The following is a 20,276-nucleotide window of genomic DNA, read 5'->3' on the forward strand; positions in this document are numbered from 1 at the left end:
AAAGATGAATCAATGTATCCCTTTTTAAATAAATTATTTCTAACTGGTAGTATCTTATGTATGATTCTAAATTGTTGCCATTTCAGGTTGATACTTTGGGTACACCTATTTGAAAAGACATTGAACGTTATTAATCGCTTTCAGCATAGTGACAACCAAGTTTTCGTTTCCATTTAGTATAGCAGGGTAATTTTACAAATTTGGAATTCAGGAGGTGATTGTATAAATATTTGCTTCCCAAGATATTGTTAACTTGTCTAAGATTAAAAGGATATACAGGGTTGCCTAAATCTTAATTAACTTTTATTATATCTAATTGATTCGGATATTGTTTTAAGGCTCTTTTAACGCCTTTGTAAATTAAGAATATTTTGTGGTGAATATTTCATAAGTCAAGAATCTACCTTCCTTGAGCATAAGATCGTTAACAAAAAACAACACCTTTATCATACCAGCTACTATACAAAATTGGTCTCTTGTCAATTCTTGTGTCATCATTGTTCCATAAACACCGAGATTGTAGTTCTGCCTCTATTAAGTATTGAGTCTTAACAAGCTTAAAGCACATCTGGAAGGGCAGAAGGTAAGTGATTCAGTTTCGAAAAGAGGAGTGAATCCAAAATATTCATGCGCTTTTAAATTTGCAGTAATGTTTCATTGTAATTTTGTTCTACCTTTTTTTCTAGGTCAATGTAAAACTTTATTCCCAAAAGAGTAAACTCTGATTGAGACCATATAAATTGCCTTTCCTTACATAATTTGTACCTTGTCCTCATTTAGAATCCATCCAAATGATCAAAACTTGCTAGGATTGAGTTTTGGACATTAGCACGCCAACAGCCGAACATACAGAAGTGAATAAGTGAGTATGGTTCTACGCCGCATTTATTCCAACACTATCCAACACTATGGATAACAACACTATATTCCAACACTATCACGGCGGGGGACACCAGAAAAGGGCTTCATATATTGTACCCATGTGGGGAATCGAACCCGAGTCTTCGGCGTGACGAGTGAACGCTTTAACCACTCGGCTACGCCACCGCCCGGAGTGAGACATGATGTCACTTGATTAAATCGGTGAATGTTGTTTAATGCCTTAGTCAACAATATGAAAGCACTATCATCGCGACCTGTAAATAACTGAACCTTTGTTGACAGTGGTCGACAGCACTTGCATCGGTCCACGCTGCCGCCACCATGAGCCCAGTCATACTTTGTAGTCTGATCGTTAATTTAGTATGCACGAAAAGCATTGGTTGGGGGACTTGTCTCCCTCGAGAACCTACTGGATTCGTGAAAGTAATGTTTGTGTTACACACATATCGAGTCAAACATTAAGATTAAGTAAATTACAACATACAGGTCGAGTTAAGCTTTGAGTTGCAGTCACGATATGGCTGAAATATTGCCGCTGTGACTTTAAATAATAACTCACTCACTTTGAGTTGCAGAACGTATAGTTAAGGATGGTGTTAACATGTAGGTCGCGTTGAGAAAATAGTTTATGACAGATAAGCGTACATTTGTATTGATCAACAGCCCAGTCCCTCTGGTGTCTATGCGGAATGTTCCTTTGGGGCCGCATGCATTACGAACATGGTCAGTATGGCGGGTGTAGCAGTCTTGAGCCACGCCGTACGGGTTCAGGTAGCCGGTCGAGGATGCAAACAGGAAGTCTATTTGTATCACAGTCATGGTCTGAAACAAGACAACGCTTTACAGGTTTTTACAAATGTAAGGGTTGATCACATCAGCGTATCTTCAAAACATCAACGTTCGTTCTACAGGCACGGTCACACATGGTGGGTAACCCGGGTTAGAACCTGGAACCTGGATGGAAGTATCTTAAGGAGGCAATGGAGTTAACTGACTATGTAACTGGACTTTATATAGTCAGTTAATTTCCTTGCTTCGGGTAGAAGGGGTGGAAGAGAAACATAAAGGGATCGGGTTGTTTAACTCTGAAACATTGGGTCTGTGATTGTTATTTTTGTTTGACGCCGCACTCAGCAATATTCAAGCTATACTATTTTAAGTTTGCTGGGGATAAAGTTTTGATGGAAAAAAAACATCTAACAAATAAAGATAAAAATACATAATGATTGGGTAACCTCTAATAGAATCTAAATTTCATGATGAAGGGACAGAGGCACGATGTGAACGAGGTGCTTGAAAAGTTGCTTTTGGAATTATCGTGACAGAATTGTTGCATATCATTATCAGAAAGCACAACAAAATTTGGTACTGAGGATTGCCAAAACCGTTTGCACATATGCCACCTCAGCGTCAAACACGTCCTTTGACGTCCGGAGAATTAGGCAGGTGCAAAGGCATGCTTTGAAATAGGTGCCTGTGGTGTCAGCCCAAGTGTGAGTTGCAGGGCATGGCATGAAAACCAGACGTATAGATCGGTTACCCAGGAACATGTTTGTGGTGCCACAACACAGAGGGAAGACGTGTTTCCCCTGACTGCAGCAAGACGCCATCAATTTGTGACTGCCACCATACTCAGAAATGACATGCGGTACGTCAGTGGCGTTAACGTTTCTACTCAGACGGTATATAATCGTACCCGTGAGGCTTGTCTCCAGTTTCGGAGGGCATGCATTTGCATCCCACTGACACGAGATCACAGGTAGGCACGTTGGGATTTGGCTGAAGATCACGTCAAATGGACAGACCAGGATTGTGCTCCAGTTCTTTTCACTGATGAATCGTGTCCGAGCGTGGCATAGACAAGGAGATTTCAGGATTCGAACGAAGCCGAACATGACTGCTATGGAGGGGGCTAAATCATGATTGATTAGGGGTGGAATCAGTAAAGCTGGAAGAACCGATCTCCATGTCCTACAGCGGGGCACGGCGACAGGTGTAAGTTGAAGGGATGACATTCTGGATGTGTACGTGAGACCGTATGCTGGTGAAATCAGACATCATGGACGATGATGCACGACCTCAATGAGACAGGCTTGTTGATGCCTCCTGAGGGCAGAAAACCATTGTCCGCATGGAATGGCCAGCCGGTCACCACGTCTCACGACGCCCTGTCCATCCAGAAACTCTACAAGAACTCGGAAATGCTCTTACTGAAAGTGGAACAACCCTCTCTTGGAAACCAGCCAGACACTTATTGGGAGCATGAGACAAGGGTGACAGGCTGTATCACGTGGATCACATACGCGTTACAGAGAGTTGTTTTTGACAATGAATTTGTTTTCGCGTGTTTCAGTTTTGGTCAGATATTCTCATTTTGATGGGTTATCTGACTGATTATTGGCGTTATCAACAAGTACATTGTCAAAGATTGGTGGCAGTATTGTGTTTCAGTATTTCGTATCACTTTGTGGCTTCTGGAGTTGCAGGACTTCCGCTGGGTTTTGTCTATTTCAACAAACGCACACAATTTGGCGCATTACCTTAAAATTGTGATCCACAGCAAACTTTGAGTAATATATATGACGGCCTCCTGAAAATAATCGAGTCTGGCCAAGACAATCCAGTGATTGATAATGTGCGCAAGGATCCACGCCGTAGGGGTACGAGGACACGCTATCAAAAAAGTGACCAAGTCTGACCACCCAATCCATTTGGGTTGACTCTCCACGGAGTGACTTTGGATGGCTGCGGTACCTAACGGTGTGAACCGTTGCTCATGTCATCGATCACTGGACTGTCTGGTGAGACTTGATCATTTACAGGATGGCGTTAAACAAAGACACAAAACATGTCTTTCATGTAGTTTATATACTCTTAAAAAAGTAGGGTGTCGTGAAACATAAATGTTCATACCAACTATTAGAACAAAGATAGTTGCAAACATCCAATGCATCCGTATTCTTGTTTTTGTAATCTCTGTGGACCATTATTTCTATCGATCCTTTTGATTTTGCTTATCATCCAGCTTTCAGTTACACGTCTACATTCATTGTTTGTGTATGAACTGGCAATGCGGCGTCTGCACATCTACTGGCTATGGCATACTTGAAACTGGCAGAAGTCAGCATGTAGAGGCCGACGAGCAGACTATGCAACATGTACCAACAAAACAAAAACGGTGAACCCCGTTCGGGGCGTCCCAGGTCAAAGACAAGAATACAGGACCGATTGATCCAAAACCAGGCTTTACGAAATCGAGCTCAAACGGCGATTTAAATTGTTGTAAACTTTCATCAGGCTGCTGAAGCACGAGGTGTGGGTGAAACGATTACAAATCGTCTGCATGCAGTTCATCTTCTGCTCGCCGGCCACGTGCTGCGCCATCCCTTAGGAGTCGTAATATTGCCAACAGATGGTGTACGAAACTAGGACAGTCGTCCCTCGCCACGTGTCATGTTTTCTGATGAGTCCCGATTCGCTTTGCATTTTCATGAGGCGTTGACGTGTCTGACAACGTCGTAATGAACGTCAAGTCAATATTAATCTGAGGCCTCATGACAGATTTGGCATCACTATGACTGGCCGAACCCAACTCCAAATTTTGCAAGGAAGATCACTGGATTGTACTATCTGGACAACATACTGACACCTTATGTTGTCCAGTTTGCAAGGCGTATGGGTCGACGTTCTGTCTTTCAGGAAGACAACGCCCATGCTCACCGTGCAGGAATGGTCAATGTTCACCTCCATAGAATGAGAAAAGGGCTGACCCCAGCGGAACACGTCTGGGCCATGAGGGGAGACGTGTGCGGCAATGTCGCAGGCCGCCGACCACGTTGGTTAATGGTTGAACGACCAGGCGCTGCAATAGGTAAGGGACGGACTCCCTCAAATCGCCATTGGGAGACTCATACGCAGTATGAATGAATGTTTGAGAAATCGTGGCGGTATTACGCACTACTGATCCAAAAACGCCAACTATGACATTTCCAATCTTACCCCTATTATCCTTTAATATCGTTGGCAGTCCTAACATCTACTTTCATACTTCCAGATATAATGTGTTCCCACTTCGTTCATTATTATCATACAACTATTACTAGAAACTAATATATGTTACAAATTTGGAGTATTTCCGAGTATCCCCTACTTTTATTAAGAGCATATATGATTCATGATCAATGTACCTCAACGTTGACCTTGACTTTCGAGAATTCTGTGACCCCAACTTTGACACCTGTCATCGCGTCATCGACACCGACACACTTCTTGTTCTTGACGCCTGGGTAGACGCCCTTGTTAATGTGAGCCAAGGTCACATACTCGCTGGGTATACCAGTCATGTTATGACAGTAGATTCGAACCTTCTTGTTGCCCAAGGTAGGTGAGTAGATCCAGTATTCACCGTCAGTGGCGCCAGGAAGACATTGTGTTATGTTGAAACAGTTTAGAGGTTTCGCAGCTGGGTGAGTTTCTGTAGGAACTCCTAAAAAAAACGACCATATGTTTTGTAAAACTACCAAGCTACATTGTCCTATTAAGAAACAAAGTGAGAACTAATTACTACCTCTTTATAAAGAGTATATATTTGTATATATAAACGGACTCCTAATATGATTACCGTTTAGCTGCACTATTCTTATTTCATCAACATCCCCTTCTCCCCCTTCATTATGATCAACCGTTCATAGATATTTGGAAGGGGGCAGCCCACAATCTTGATCGATCTACTGTGCCACCCTTCCACATGATCTGCCTGGTAGTTATGTGGCCTTGAAAGTTGACAGAGAGGTGTTAATGTGACTGGACTACCCTTTGAATGACGCTTACAAAATAGTGTTTCCTTGTGACGGTTCTCCTTTGCCGATATCCAGCACAAAGTAAGGTACAACCATAGTGGAAAGGGGTGCAAACTCGACGCGAACACAAGCATTAGCCATGATGACCTATGCCTAGAAAACATTGTCATAGGTCCATATTACTGATAAATAATCAGTGTAGCATACACAATAATCACAAGCTCAATGTGGACACAGCTAATCTGTTGTAGTATAGCCATGTCAACATGAACACAGTAATGATTAAATAATTACATACCTCCAAATTGAACTCAAGCTCAAGTGAGTGAATAGTGAGTGAGTGAATATTGCTTAACGCCCGCATCAGCAATTTTACAGATATTCACGGCGAGAAATGTCTTTTGTGCAACTTGTTAAAGCTTTTGGAAGGTAATTAGAAGAATTCGCGTGATCCTTCCCTTGTTTGGGCACAGAAATGATAGTAGCATCATGCCAAGAAGAAGGAAAATTACTAGATTCCCAAATATTATTGAAAATGAAAAAGAGGGTTAAAAGAGATGACTCAGGTAGATGTTATCAATAATTGATAAAGGATATTATCTGGCCCAGATGCTGTATCATGAGCTTAGTTAAGAGCCTCTTGCAGTTCACTTTAGGAAAGAGATTCATTGTAATCTTCAGAATTATCGGATTTGAAATTAAGAATCTTCTTTTCCTGCTGACTTTGATACCTTTGTAATTTAGGATGATGAAGTTTTACTAATTGTCTCTGCCAGCTTATTAGCGATGTCTTTTTGGAAGTTAATTTCTCAGTTTCAGCTTTTAAGTGTTGAACACTGCTGGTGGACCCTTCACCTTTTATCCTTTGAACCATATTCCATACTTTATTGAGTGAAGTACGTGTAGTCAGTTTGGAAACACAATGTCTCCAGCTGCTACGTTTATGGTTCTACGAGCTTTTGCTCTTGATATCCCTATTTGTTGTAAGTTGTCTTGAGTTGGATGTTTATTTAAAACTCTTTCAGCCTTTTCCCTGTTTTTTCTAGCTTTTTTGCAATCTTCATTGTACCATGGTGCACTAACACGTCTTGAGCTCAAGGTGACCACAAGTCTTTGCATGGCATTTAGAAGTGATACACATCACAGAGAGAATTTATGGATGTCGGCTTCTTCATTATAGAAACACAACGTTTCGGAGTATATGCTTACTCCTTCATCGGGCGAATTTTCTTGGTGACCACAGTGACCACAGTTCAAGAACAGTCTATAAAATCCCAATGCTCTCTGATTTTCAGTTTTGAGAACACCCCTTTTCGTAGAAGGCGTTGAGTGAAAACATGTGCTGGTACGAATTTGTATTGTTGTATCAATAAAGAGTTACAGGCTAGGGAAGCTGTAACTGGTAATTCAGAAGTCCGAGTACGCCCCCTGAGGCCCGCCAGACTGTGAGTGTGTCCTACTATTATCAGTGACCCCAATGACAGGACACACTATACTGTTATACTGACACATTCCGCCTGCTAGCTTGAAACTTGACCGATCTGTAACTGCACACGCTTGCCACCAATTTACCTCATACATGAATGGTATTTTTCCCAGACCACCAATGAACGGCAAAGTAAGCTTAGTCCAAGATGAACTACAGACTGAAGTCACCGAGGCAGACAGCTGCAATCACTGTGGAAGTGTCTAGGTTAAATTAAATTTGGGAGGCTCAAAAGCTTTATCTTACCAATACTCGGCTTAATGATGTTGACTTTGAACAGTCGAAACACCGTGTTACGTGTCTATTCCCAATAACAATAAAGTTGGTCTTGATGTAATGAAATGTGTGAGAGATACGAGAGGTATGCCTCTTTTCCCCTCACATACAGTCTAACTAGCTACTGGAAATTTCCACGCAGTGCCATCACCAGTCTACTGGCACTAGAACATTACAGAATAATCAGCCCAGGCTGTTCCAGGAGTTTACACATCAGACTAGCATCTAAATATAGTAACTTCCTCAAAACTACTTACGTTAAATAGTACTACATTCCTGACAACACTCTCCCCCTTTGGAAAAAGGAAGTGTGAAGTAAGTACATATTAAATCAAATGACAAGTGTTTTCCTTATATTCCCGAGCATTGAAGATGCAACCTTCGTATCTGTAGCACAGTAAGTGCACCACTTGGCTGCAGAGGGGATGATAAATCGTAATGCTTTTACGAGTACCGTCTTCTTCAAGTACCGTACGCTCGCAACAGATATTTTAGGCCCTTTTCCTCAGGTTCATGGAAAGTATATTTGAAACAAAAATGTTGATAATTGTTGTTTTAAGTTTCTTTCTTCGGTTAATAAGTTAGATAAAACATTCCCTTCTAGATATTTTTGTTATATTTGTTCTTTATTTATGAAAATAAGATAGGAATATTGCTGAGTGCGGCGTTAAACAACAAACAAACTCACGGAAAGAACGCGGAGACAGTTGTCTGTCCTGCCGTCCTTGATTCATGTTTACCTAGTTCCATGAAGAGCTGTACAGATAATGTACCTGAGAATCAATATGTTCACACTATTATAAAGATCAAGGCGGTATATAGACACACAGACAAATCAGCTCGTGTATTATTTGAAAGTTGACAGCGTGTTCTTGTGCGTATAAGATAGCTACGCAAAGAACAATGAAGAACGAAGGGTGGTTTATTTCATGGTAAAACATTGTTCTATTATGATGTCATTTCTGGAGATTCGAACATTCCCCCGCAACTGGATGATACCTATATTTTGACGACGCTGCGCCCCTCATGGTTTATTCTCCCTGCAGTGTTTTATTGAATATAAACAACTCCCACTCGTCGTTTATATTTTAATTAATTTGAACTCGGATAACTACAATCATGTCAGAAGTAGAAAGCGTAATAGGCCTGTATTGAAATAGGGACACGGGGAATCTCGTTAAACCATTAATGCACGTCACTAATTAGATAAAGATGCGTTTTGGCTATCAGCGAAAAGAAACTTGCTTTTCTAATTCCATCAGAAGATTGGGCGTATGACAAAGGGTTGCCAGAGGCAGTCTCGCTGCCTAAGCAGTTATAACATTGTAAGGATATGGTAGCACAACCAGTCAAAGGTGGAACTGGAAAGGAAACAAACTCTCTGGTTGTGAAAGTCAGCGGATGGCTATTGGTCAGAGGTTGATTTGTATTTGCAATCTTGTCATTACTTACGGTGAAAATACAACATAAATAAGATGGCACCCTGGTTCGTCGTCGACAGACAACTTCAAAGGTGGCGACTAGCTTTGTTATATTACGTTGTGATGCCAATTCGTCTGAATCTGTATTTTAAGATATGTTCTTTATTGGAACATGAATAAATTATCAGAAGATTAATAAGTGATAATAACTGATGCTGAAACACCATTGTTTGATTCATGTCAAACGGGATAAATAGCTTTCGCTCAGTCCCTTCGGTTGCCTTGGGGGTCGACTGATAATTATAAAGTATAAATTAGAGGGAAATGCGTAATAGTGAAATCTTGTGTAGTGTATATTACATGATGTCAGCGTGAATTGAAATTGGACTAACTTGAGAACGTGCAGTGAGTCAGATTTCACCCAAATCATTCAGCTTCGTCTATAAAGTTCAATGCAACAATGCGATTAATGATTGTATTTAGCAGCTGTCAATGACCAAGAAACCAACCTTTTTTTATAAGTGTAGCAAAACTTACTACTTCCTTATATAAAAATATTTTCTCGTATTTACATAATGGTGACTCCCTCAATACAATCAGTTCTCGGCAATGTCAGACTCCCTCAATACAATCTGTTCTCGGCAATGTCAGACTCCCTCAATACAATCTGTTCTCGGCAATGTCAGACAAGTCCATATTATGGACAGGAGGGTTAAGTTTGGTATTTCCCGGTCTTTTCATTCCGATTAAAGTTTTTAAAAGGCATTTAGAAGTTGGGGGAACGTGAATACATGATACCTTTTTATGGACAGCAACTTCATTTATTTTTTATACGACGTTTCAGAGCTACTTCTTGCTCCTTCATCAGGTGAATGCTAAGTAAGTGCATAGAGGAGTGATATTATAGTATATCTCGTTTTATCATGAACCACTACCTAAATATATTATGAAATATGAACATTTTGGCATACATTTACCCAACACTACATCTATCAAATAAAAAAAACTATATCTTAGTAGACTATTTGTTTGATTCTGGTAATCTAAAGTGTGAAAAATATGAAGACGTATATGCATTTCTTTCTTTCATTAATGCAAATTAACTATACTGATATTGTATACTCATATGGTAAATTACAGAATATTTAAAAAAAATTGTTTGTATTTATTGAAATATGGTTCTGCATGGTTTATGTTTTGGTTGGCTAGTGACAATGAAATGTGATCACAGTGGCGTACTAATCCAACCTGGCACAGTCACACCTTGCTCTGCATCTCCCCTCAGACTTTCAACTGCATCTCAGAATCTCTCGGCATGGCTTAGAAGCTGGTGGTAGTGTAGTCCACAAAGGCTCATAACCATATGCTACTGATATTGCCCATCCCCACTCAGTGTCTCTCTTGGCCTCCAGACTTCGTCGCCAACAGTGGTCAGCTTGAAATGCAGCTCCTTTGACATGTTGGTACAATGTAAGAGGAAACGAATCAAATGCTCTGCCTTTCTTAGTGAATACGTTTTTGCTTGCCCCTTGAACTCTTGTACAGATATCATACATTAAGACCACTAAACGCTGAATGACTGGCATAATGTTCTATACATCCTGATCTGTTGGTACATCACTGATGAGTCTGAAAGCTGTTGCAACAGTTCTGTCTTGTTCTCGTCAAATCTCATAAATGTCTCCCATGTGTGAAAAAGTTTGCTGTTGAACGCAGCGTGTGACTCCTTTTCCTCGTTTGCACCATGCTGATGACTTGAGTCTCTACTTGTACCAAACAATGTTAACTCTGGACATTCACAAGACACCCACGGGATCTTTGCATGGTCACTTATGCTCACCCCTCTAAGAGTAGTGTATGTATACACTGGGCTAGTGTTAGCACTGATCAGATGCAACAAAAGTGACTGAGTGAGTAGGGTTTTACGCAGCTTTTAGCAGTATTCCAGCAATATCATGGCGGGGGACACCAGAAATGGGCTTCACACATTGTACCCGTGTCGGGAATCGAACCCGGGTCTTCGGTGTGACGAACGAACGCTTTAACCACCAGGCTACCCGACCTCCCCCATGCAACAATAGGGATCGCTTCTGGATTGACTTGATGTGCAGCCTGTTATATTACACCAAGTTTATGTCTATCCATGGTCATTGATTTGGAATATTCCCAAACATCCTACTACGGAAGAGGAATTCAAGAATGGTAATTGTATTGTGAAAATTCCACGCAATCAATCACATGAACAACACAACACGCGTTGGGTTAACAGAGAATTCCTCTCAGCTTTTGAGACGGATGGTGTCAGGGCCAGAAATGGCACATGTTGTTTGCGAATTCGAGGCTTCATAATACTTGCTAAGAAAGAAATCAGAACTAGAAGTTAGGCATCATGAACAGAGGGGAGGTGTTCAACAAACATTCAAAAGACAGGTCTAATCACTTTGTGATGTATTTTAGGATATGGGTAACCCATATATGGAGGAAAAATGTAAGCTATTGGTGTTAGATATGAATGACATCATTGCAAACACTACAGTAGACACAATTCAAAAGGTAAAACAATGAGGAGCAATTGTTACAAAAAAATTGGGAAGGGAACATCTCCAATAGAAAACTAGAAGCCTTTATGAACCTTTATCCCAAAGATCAAACTTTCTCTGTTTTCTTGCCCACACTCAAGAGTCACTGCCAAAACCAAACAAGAAATTGGACGTCAAGCACGCAATGGCAAGCTTGAGGTTTAGAAACACTCTCTACAAAAGACAAATACTCGCCCATAGATTATGCACTACTCTTAAATGGGGCGACAATAGTCAACATTAAAACACCATGTGGGACAGGGATGCATTCTGGAGATTATTCAAAAAGACGTTTTCATTCCATTTGCACAAAAACAGTAGTGCCTCAATCAACAGCAAGAAATAAACGATAAAAAAGAGTCACATGCTGCGTTCAACCAAACAGCAAAATATTTCACACATGGGAGGCATTTCTAAGAATTGGCGGGAACAAGAGAGAACTGTTTAAGTTCTTGGCTGAACAAGTTATATCATGAGAATTTTGGGATGAACAAATCATACGCACTTCTGGTAAACAGGTACTGTGGTTAACAAAGGGTCAGATTTTGTCAATGTTCTATATTCAGATGAAGAAGCTGACACAGGACTCTGTTTGCACATGTCTAGTGCTGCCACACAGGGGCATGATAGGATTTGGATTCGAACAGTTGATACCGATGACCTTGTTCATTGTCTGCCCCGGATACTTTGGAACAGGCAAACAATTCAGATAGTTGACTGTACTTGTCCTTGCCGGATGCCGTGTACCAGAGAAACCTGTTCATTACGAGCTTTACTGCCTGTGCAACAACAAAACAGCCTGGGAAACATCGAATATGTATGATGAAGCAACAGAAGTTTTCAATCTCATTGTTGATGTACCAACCAAACAGGATTTGATGAACATGATGACAGTCATTCAGCTTTTTGTGGTCTTAATGAATGATTGGACCAGTATATGTACAAGAATTGATGAGGCACGCACTAAAAATCATTCACTAAGAAAGGTGGAGCAATTGATTCCATTCCTCTTCCATTGTACCAACATGTCAAAGGAGCTGCATTCCATGCTCGCCACTGTTGGCGACAAAAACTGGAGGCCGAAACAGACCTTCCCCATGGGGAATATCAGTAGCACATGGCTCTGGGCCTTTGTGGACTACACTACTTCAAGCTTCTAAGTCATGCCAAGAGCTTCTGAGATGCAGTTGTACGCCTGCGTGGTGCAAGAGCAAAGTCTGTGTGTTGCCACATTTGATAAGTACACCACTTTGTAAATGTGGTGGCAAAGGAATCACATTTAATTGTCCCAGCCAACCAAAACCACTAGCATATTTAAATAAATACAAATTCTGATCTTTAAATATTCATTTATTATCATTGTATTCACCATATGAATATACAATATTGCTATACTTTATTGGCCTTTATAACGTATGTCTTAAAGATATTCTTTCATTTCTACTTTCAATTACCTAAATCAACATAAATAGTCCATAATGATAAAATTACTTACTGTACAGATGTAGTGTTGGGTAAATACATTCCAAAACGTTCATGTTTCATATATTTAGGTTGTGGGTCATGTTCACATGCGATTTACAAGAATTTCATACCTCCGTGGCGGCCATATTGTATTTGGTGGCCATATTTGATTTTTGTGGGTGGCCACATATCTGAAATTATTTGGAATGTCATTACCTACAACTGTGCCAAGTTTCATGCTTTTATCACAAAGTGCACAATTGACCCTATATCTGTCACGAAACGACTCCACTATGACAGCTACATTCTTGACTATCCAGTGTTCTTTATCCATACACTGGGCCCATTCGTCACCATACCTTTTTAAGCCCGATTCATACTTCACAATGCCAAAGGTAAACGTCCCAAATACTCCCATGAGCGACAGAAATTATGTTCTGAGGCAGGGATTATAGAGATGGTGATATCACTTCTGAAAATAATCTTGGATAGAGAATAGAGCGTATTTATCACTATGAAACGGAGATGTAATGGATGAACACCATACTTGTGAAATGATCCTCGATACTGTTGGAGACACAAAACAGAGACGTTGATCGTCATACCCAGCAATGTTCGAATTAATTATCTTATTATCTGAGTGTGACCATAATTATCGTTTTCATTGAAACAAAAGTTAGTATGAGGAATCGCATTTCGACTGCAAGGTTTTGAGTTTGGACCAGACGATCCAGTGACTGAAATCAGAACCCACGTACAGACCAGCAGGCTACGATGATACATCAGTCAAGTCACAGACAATGACCATCTGACCACGACCGTGAGCGTAATTGTAAAACTTGAGTCATGGTCACGTTCAGGATAATCATTTAAATTATATTAATTGTTCAAAGTTTTTCGTGACATGGCATGTATGTTTTACCTGTTTCGTAGAACCGTGCACCAATGTCCTTTACGTCCACTTCGTGTGTTTGTGGGAGGGACGAGCTACGACGGCATACCCTTGTAAGGGGATTGAAGATGAACGCCAAGCATTGGTCCTTTAAGCAGAGCACCCCGCATTGTCGCATGTTCAACACATTACGTTCCTCCAATAAACCAGTAACACTCATATCATTGTATTCGGGACGGTTCTTAAAGTTCGTTGAAGTAATGCTAGCAACTCCACACTTGTATAGCACGAACACCAGCAGGATCGTGTTCATCATTGTCTGTTCTGTCGCCTTCTAGCAGTGACTGACTGTGTTCACCATCAATCAAGATTCACCACTGAACAATCAATATGCACAGGAAGGGACCGAGTCGGAAACGATTTTATGTATCGAATGGACGGCTAATATTAATTATAAGAAATAATAATTACCTTTGACACGGGGACAATAAAGCAATAAATAATTCCAAACCCCTTTCAAATAAACGCCACAAGCAATTACCGTTAACCAGGTTTTATTTCCCGTTTAGAGTAGGTCCCTAGCAACCTATGATGGTTTTAATATGCGTGACAGGCTCGGTGAAGTGGTTCGTTGCGTTCATACTCCGCCGGCGTGGACCGTTGCTCACAATGTTGATCACCTGATTGTTTAGTCCAGACTCGATTATTTACAGGCCGCCGTCATATACCTGGAATATTGCTGACTGTGGAGTAACACAGAGGTATATTCCATCTACGATAATGACATACACACTACCCGGTACCTGATATCACACGTCCAATGGATATTTGTAAGAGACCAGAACATGTTCATAAATGTAACACTTTACAGTCTAACTGAGTAACATATAACAAGGAGACACAAATATTATAATTATATGTATAGTTTGTTATCCATTATACCAACAGCTTGTTTGTTGGACCCAGATTCGGTAACTTACAGGCCACAATATTGCTGACTGTGGCTTAATGCCATATACACTGAATCAGTACGCTGATTTTTATTTCTGCAAGACTATTGCAGCAATACGTGTCTGTCCATCTTGATTTTAAATATGGTTCATGCGGCAATACAGTACTGTATTAGCTGGTCGTACATACCTGAGTGCATGGTTCATGCGACAATACAGTACTGTATTAGCTGGTCGTACATACCTGAGTGCATGGTTCATGCGGCAATACAGTACTGTATTAGCCGGTCGTACATACCTGAGTGCATGGTTCATGCGGCAATACAGTACTGTATTAGCCGGTCGTACATACCTGAGTGCATGGTTCAAGCGGCAATACAGTACTGTATTAGCTGGCCGTACATACCTGAGTGCATGGTTCAGGCGGCAATACAGTACTGTATTAGCCGGTCGTACATACCTGAGTGCATGGTTCACGCGGCAATACAGTACTGTATTAGCTGGCCGTACATACCTGAGTGCATGGTTCACGCGGCAATACAGTTCTGTATTAGCTGGCCGTACATACCTGAGTGCATGGTTCACGCGGCAATACAGTACTGTATTAGCTGGCCGTACATACCTGAGTGCATCTCAAAAATATTTATTTCTCATGATCCTCAATCGGCCTATGTAGGTGTTAAACCCATAGTGGAGGATCTACTCGCCCAGCAGGGGTACAACCGTACACAACTTAACCACACAATAATACAAGACCTGAGTGAATAAACAGTTCAATAGCACTAAGCAATAGAATCCTTACAATCAAGTAAAGAATGTTTTAATGATTGTAAGCATCCTATTGCTGACAACCAATTATAGATATACACATGTACGAAGAACATGTACATGACGTAGAAGGAGTGTCAATGATTGATACATATTGAATTTAACATAGCAGATCATGCTTATACAACATTCAACAATTAACATATAATTGAAAATATCATACCCGACACACTCTAACTAAAAACATTTCCCCAGTGGGCATGCACAAAAAATAACAATTGACAGATTCTCGTACTTGTTTAGGTTGATTGGGTTTGAATCCCGGACGGGAATAAACCTAAAAAAAAGTACGAGAATCTGTACTTTACTAAGAAAGTGTTATCCCAAATATAACATCGGTAACATGATCAAGGTAAACAAAATCTATTCACAGCAGTTTGACGAGAATATTTAAAGAACAAAGGTACGACATGATCAAATTACCACATGAAGTTGCAGATATTCCCACAGGAAATAGCATATAGTAAAGATTTAACATAGTACAATATTGTAACGTTTCTTACCTGGGCGAATTTATTTGTCAGCCACTGAGTGATGTGTGGCTGACTATCGTCTGTATTTATAGCTCTATTTATACTACAGATAATCTTATTTTCTGATTAAAGTGGCGATAAAAGTTGATATTTTGAACTTTAGTGGCGCTATCTCGACAGAAATGTGAAATTTAGTTTGACGGAGGCATTGATGACAAAAGTTGTTTATGAGTAAAGTATGAAGAAGTATGGCTGACGCGTGGTCCGTGTGATTTGAAAAGATTGAGGTGGCCCAGTCGTCTAAGGCGCCGCGATTCGCTGTGCAGAGTTGTGTTCCCTGGACACGCCAGAAACCTATGATTGTGGGTTCGAATCCCGGTTCGCCCCGATTATGTTTCTAGGTTTGTCAGCACCATACCCCTGCTCGTTGGTTTCATCGAAGTGGTAAACGTCTGAGACCTGCATCACTTCGGGCTTTCCTCCCACGTTAAGCTGACACGCTGTGATATAACTGGAAAACTGTTAAAAGCGGCGTTAAACCCAACTCACTTGATAAGGCTGATGATAGACATAGCCGTAATTGCAGATAATTAAAAATTGACTTTCACTTTGTTTGAGTTCATTGGAGCATGAACCTTCATAGAGTGAGGGCAAAACTGTATGGACGCCGGAGTTAGCGATGGACCAGAAAATCCGGTGACACGATAACGCATTTTCTGATTTTGTTGAAACTAAAAACGATATGTCATTTTGAATTACGTCTGCTGTATAGAAGTACAGATATTTTGCTGCTTGTAAGTAAAGAGAATTGCTGAGTGCGGCGCTAAACAACAAACAAACAAAGAGAAACGTATAAAAAGAAATATGTGCGTTTTGCAACACAGTGCCGGGGGGTTTTATGAGGGTATATGAATTAGCCTTATCGCCTGACTTAAACTGAAAACGTGCAACCACATGTCGAAACAACATAAATGCTGACAATATAAATATCCTTAAGCAAATACTCAACCAGTATATGTAAACACATATGCTGATATGTGATCTGTGGCATTGCCCGTAATATGAGATGAAGGATACTTAAAAGTTAATATGTTTCTATTATTGAAGAATTAATCAAATGTCGTGTATTTAAAGATTTGTCTTTTGCAGACTCCCACAGAAACATCGAATTCGTGATGAATCGGTTCAGCAAACATTATGCTCGTGTCTCTGTTAGCTCCTCTTCACATATGCATTCTTCCTAGAGTTGCAAATTAACAGTATTATCGTCATCATTAATGCTTATTGAAATTACTGAACCGTTATGGGTTCAGTGTATAAGCATAGTAATGGTCTGTAATCAATGACAAAGATACCGAGAAAGGGGCAGTGTCAAAAAAGTGTTTATCTCATGGCATCCTGTCATATGTAATAACTCAAATTGTATAAAATAATTAATTAAATCATGAATTCTGTAAATATGCGATTCTGATTTGTTAATCAGAAGTTTCAATTTTAGTAAATTTGGTAAATTAGTAAATATTAAAACTGCGATGCATTAACATGGGAGGAGATGGTTAACAATTATGCCAAATGTATAAAATTTTACGACTAATCGTTCAGGTTGTTGACATTGTTGGTCATCAATTATACATGCATCCACTCCTTTACTATTTAGTTTTTAACTCCACTAAATACATATTTGTAACGGGCTACACTACTGGATGGATTTCCTGAGACTGATCTGGACTAAATTCCCTCTCCTGTTCAAACGAGACAGCAGCGTGTCCTATTCCTTGCAGAACATGCTTAAACGTGGCAGTGCAATACTGAGAGAAGGCTACCCCAGTAGAAATGAGTGAGTTGGGTTTAACGCCGCTCTCAACAGTATTGCAGTTATATCACATCGCGATACTTTAATGTGGGAGTAAATCCCAAAGTGATGCAGATCTCAGACGTTTACCATGAGCATGGGAATGGTGCTGGCAAACCTAGAAACGTAATCGGGACTTTCACTTTAGACAATACAATGTTCCTGATAAAACAGTATGACTTTAATGTACGTAAACCGTGTTCGCAGACAATCATACAGAATGAATGCTTGCTGAAATATCGAACATCGGAATCACATCACAAGGTAATTTACAAATACAACCATAGTCCTCATCAAATGATAACAGCGTTTGTGTTGCATACGTACACCGACTACTCAAATACAGTGGCATAAAATAATATATGGATTTCAGCATACTGTACTTCCTCGATTAAACGCCCCAGCGTTGATTTCTTTCAGGCACTCTTTATCCCCGGTAGTTAATCTCAAATATAATAATGGGGAGAATTCCGTGCATAAAGACTAACCGCCGTCAAATCGTGTGTTCGGCCTTCAGTCGAGGAAATATGATAGACGTCAGCTGTGTAGAATAAAATACATTTTAAACTTATATGTAATTGCATGATGGATTGCATCTACGGGTCTCTCCTGACCCGTTCCCGTTAGTCACCTCTTACGACAAGCAAATTCGCCTCTTATGGCAAGCATGGGTTACTGAAGACCAATTCTAACCCGGATCTTCACAGGTCTACTTTTTCCGTTAGTATATATAGAGAGCCGAAATATTTTTGGAAGAACATGGAACAGGAACATTTAAAAAAAAATTATAAATGAATGTTCGCGTTTAGAAACCACATTCCCTCACAAGACGAATATGTATCTATTTTGGGGGTTTTACTCCCTTGCGCATCCATTCAATTAAGCACTGTCAAATCTACAGGTAACACAACACTACATACAATATATTTATGTTCTAACTGAAGCACGGATCACATTTCCCGGTTCTTGTTAACCCTTGATCTGTTTGCTGGTCTCCTTGGAAACTACTTCATTACTCATTCAGACTTTGTTATGGCGACATTACGTGATCCACTTTCTCAAGATCATTGGTTTCGTAGTTTACCTTAACAACGCAGCGTGTGCTTGTAAACCAGGATGCGTGGCTACTGGGGCTGCAACAAGCGATACACAATGTCTATTATCATTTGGTCCCTTTTACAACTATGTAATTGTGGAGGGATTTCAAATACATATTTTAAGCTTCGTCTTACATTCAATGACAAGAGTCTTCAAGGGGGTGCTGTAAAGCTGCAAGATCCAAGCAGATCCTTGTGTGCTGCGCATTGCTTTAACAGAGGATGCGTCGCATTTGTGTATGTCCATAGGACACGGAGATGTCGACACATGATGACCTTCCCTCGGATAAAACAGCTAGACCAGCAGATGGACGGAGCACGGTTTTACCGAAGGGGTTCGTCTTTTCTTCACATACATCCTACTCTCATACAATTCACTCATCTTCATGGTGCGTAGATTCTTATAAAATACGCCGAACAAACATTTCTCAGAATAGAATAGGTCAATTGCTTAGTGCAGCGTTATAAAACAAACACACAAACACATCAAATGTGAGACTACAATTTATTTTTGAGGACACCCGTAACAGACACGTAACTATTTTTTGCAAAGAAAAAAATTCATTGACCGGTCTTTCAATCCAATTCGTTTTCATTTCTTTTTTTTCACTAAGCGGCAGCTCTTTTTCCTAGCGATTAAAACAGCCCCATCATCTTCCAAATTGTGTCTATATTTCCTCATAGAAATGCGTGTTCATAATCGAAATATTAATACTCCTGCCCTGCGAAAATATATCGGGCGAGAACAAAGATTCTTCTCCCGTGGGCTGTCACAGAAGGGAAGTCATTGAAATAGATCAGGCAAAAATGAATACTTGTGATACATCACAAAAGGACACCAACAACAACCGTTGTGTCCAGACATGGTCCTGGTGTCCCTAGCGTCCTATAGATGGAATATCCCTTATCATATAGCTGGACGTTTGCTGAAACTTTACTCCCTATCATATAGATGGAATATTGCTGAAACCTTGGTCCCTATCATATTACGGGAATGATTCTGAAACCTTTCTCCCTAACTCACTATCATATAGCTGAATATGGTGAAAACTTAAAAAACTGGGGGTGTTTCAATTTGGTCTTTCCCGCATAGTCTCACAATTTTCACGTCGATTATATATATATATATATATATATATGTACCTTTTCTCCCAATACCGACTGTCCTATCTCTCCTATCGTTCGAGCAGTGCGTTTATTTACGTTGCCAAGCTACATCTGTGGGGAACAACTCACTAGACACTTCCCTCTAAAAATGACGTCGTCCAATTTACGAC

At 40.3% G+C, this 20,276-nt stretch overlaps 1 protein-coding gene across 1 annotated transcript; it reads right to left on the minus strand.

The window, feature by feature from the left end:
• Positions 1–1,126: 1,126 nt before the first annotated feature.
• Positions 1,127–5,313, minus strand: LOC124114003. Its single transcript, XM_046474516.2, has 3 exons — positions 5,070–5,313; positions 1,528–1,704; positions 1,127–1,192 (listed from the first exon to the last, which is right to left on the minus strand). The coding sequence occupies exons 1-3, from the start codon at positions 5,223–5,225 to the stop codon at positions 1,127–1,129; spliced, it is 399 nt and encodes a 132-aa protein (XP_046330472.2). The 5' UTR covers positions 5,226–5,313.
• Positions 5,314–20,276: the final 14,963 nt, after the last annotated feature.

Source organism: Haliotis rufescens, unplaced genomic scaffold, assembly GCF_023055435.1.
Source record: "Haliotis rufescens isolate VD_foot unplaced genomic scaffold, xgHalRufe1.0.p SCAF_62, whole genome shotgun sequence".
Taxonomy (NCBI): Eukaryota; Metazoa; Mollusca; class Gastropoda; order Lepetellida; family Haliotidae; genus Haliotis; species Haliotis rufescens.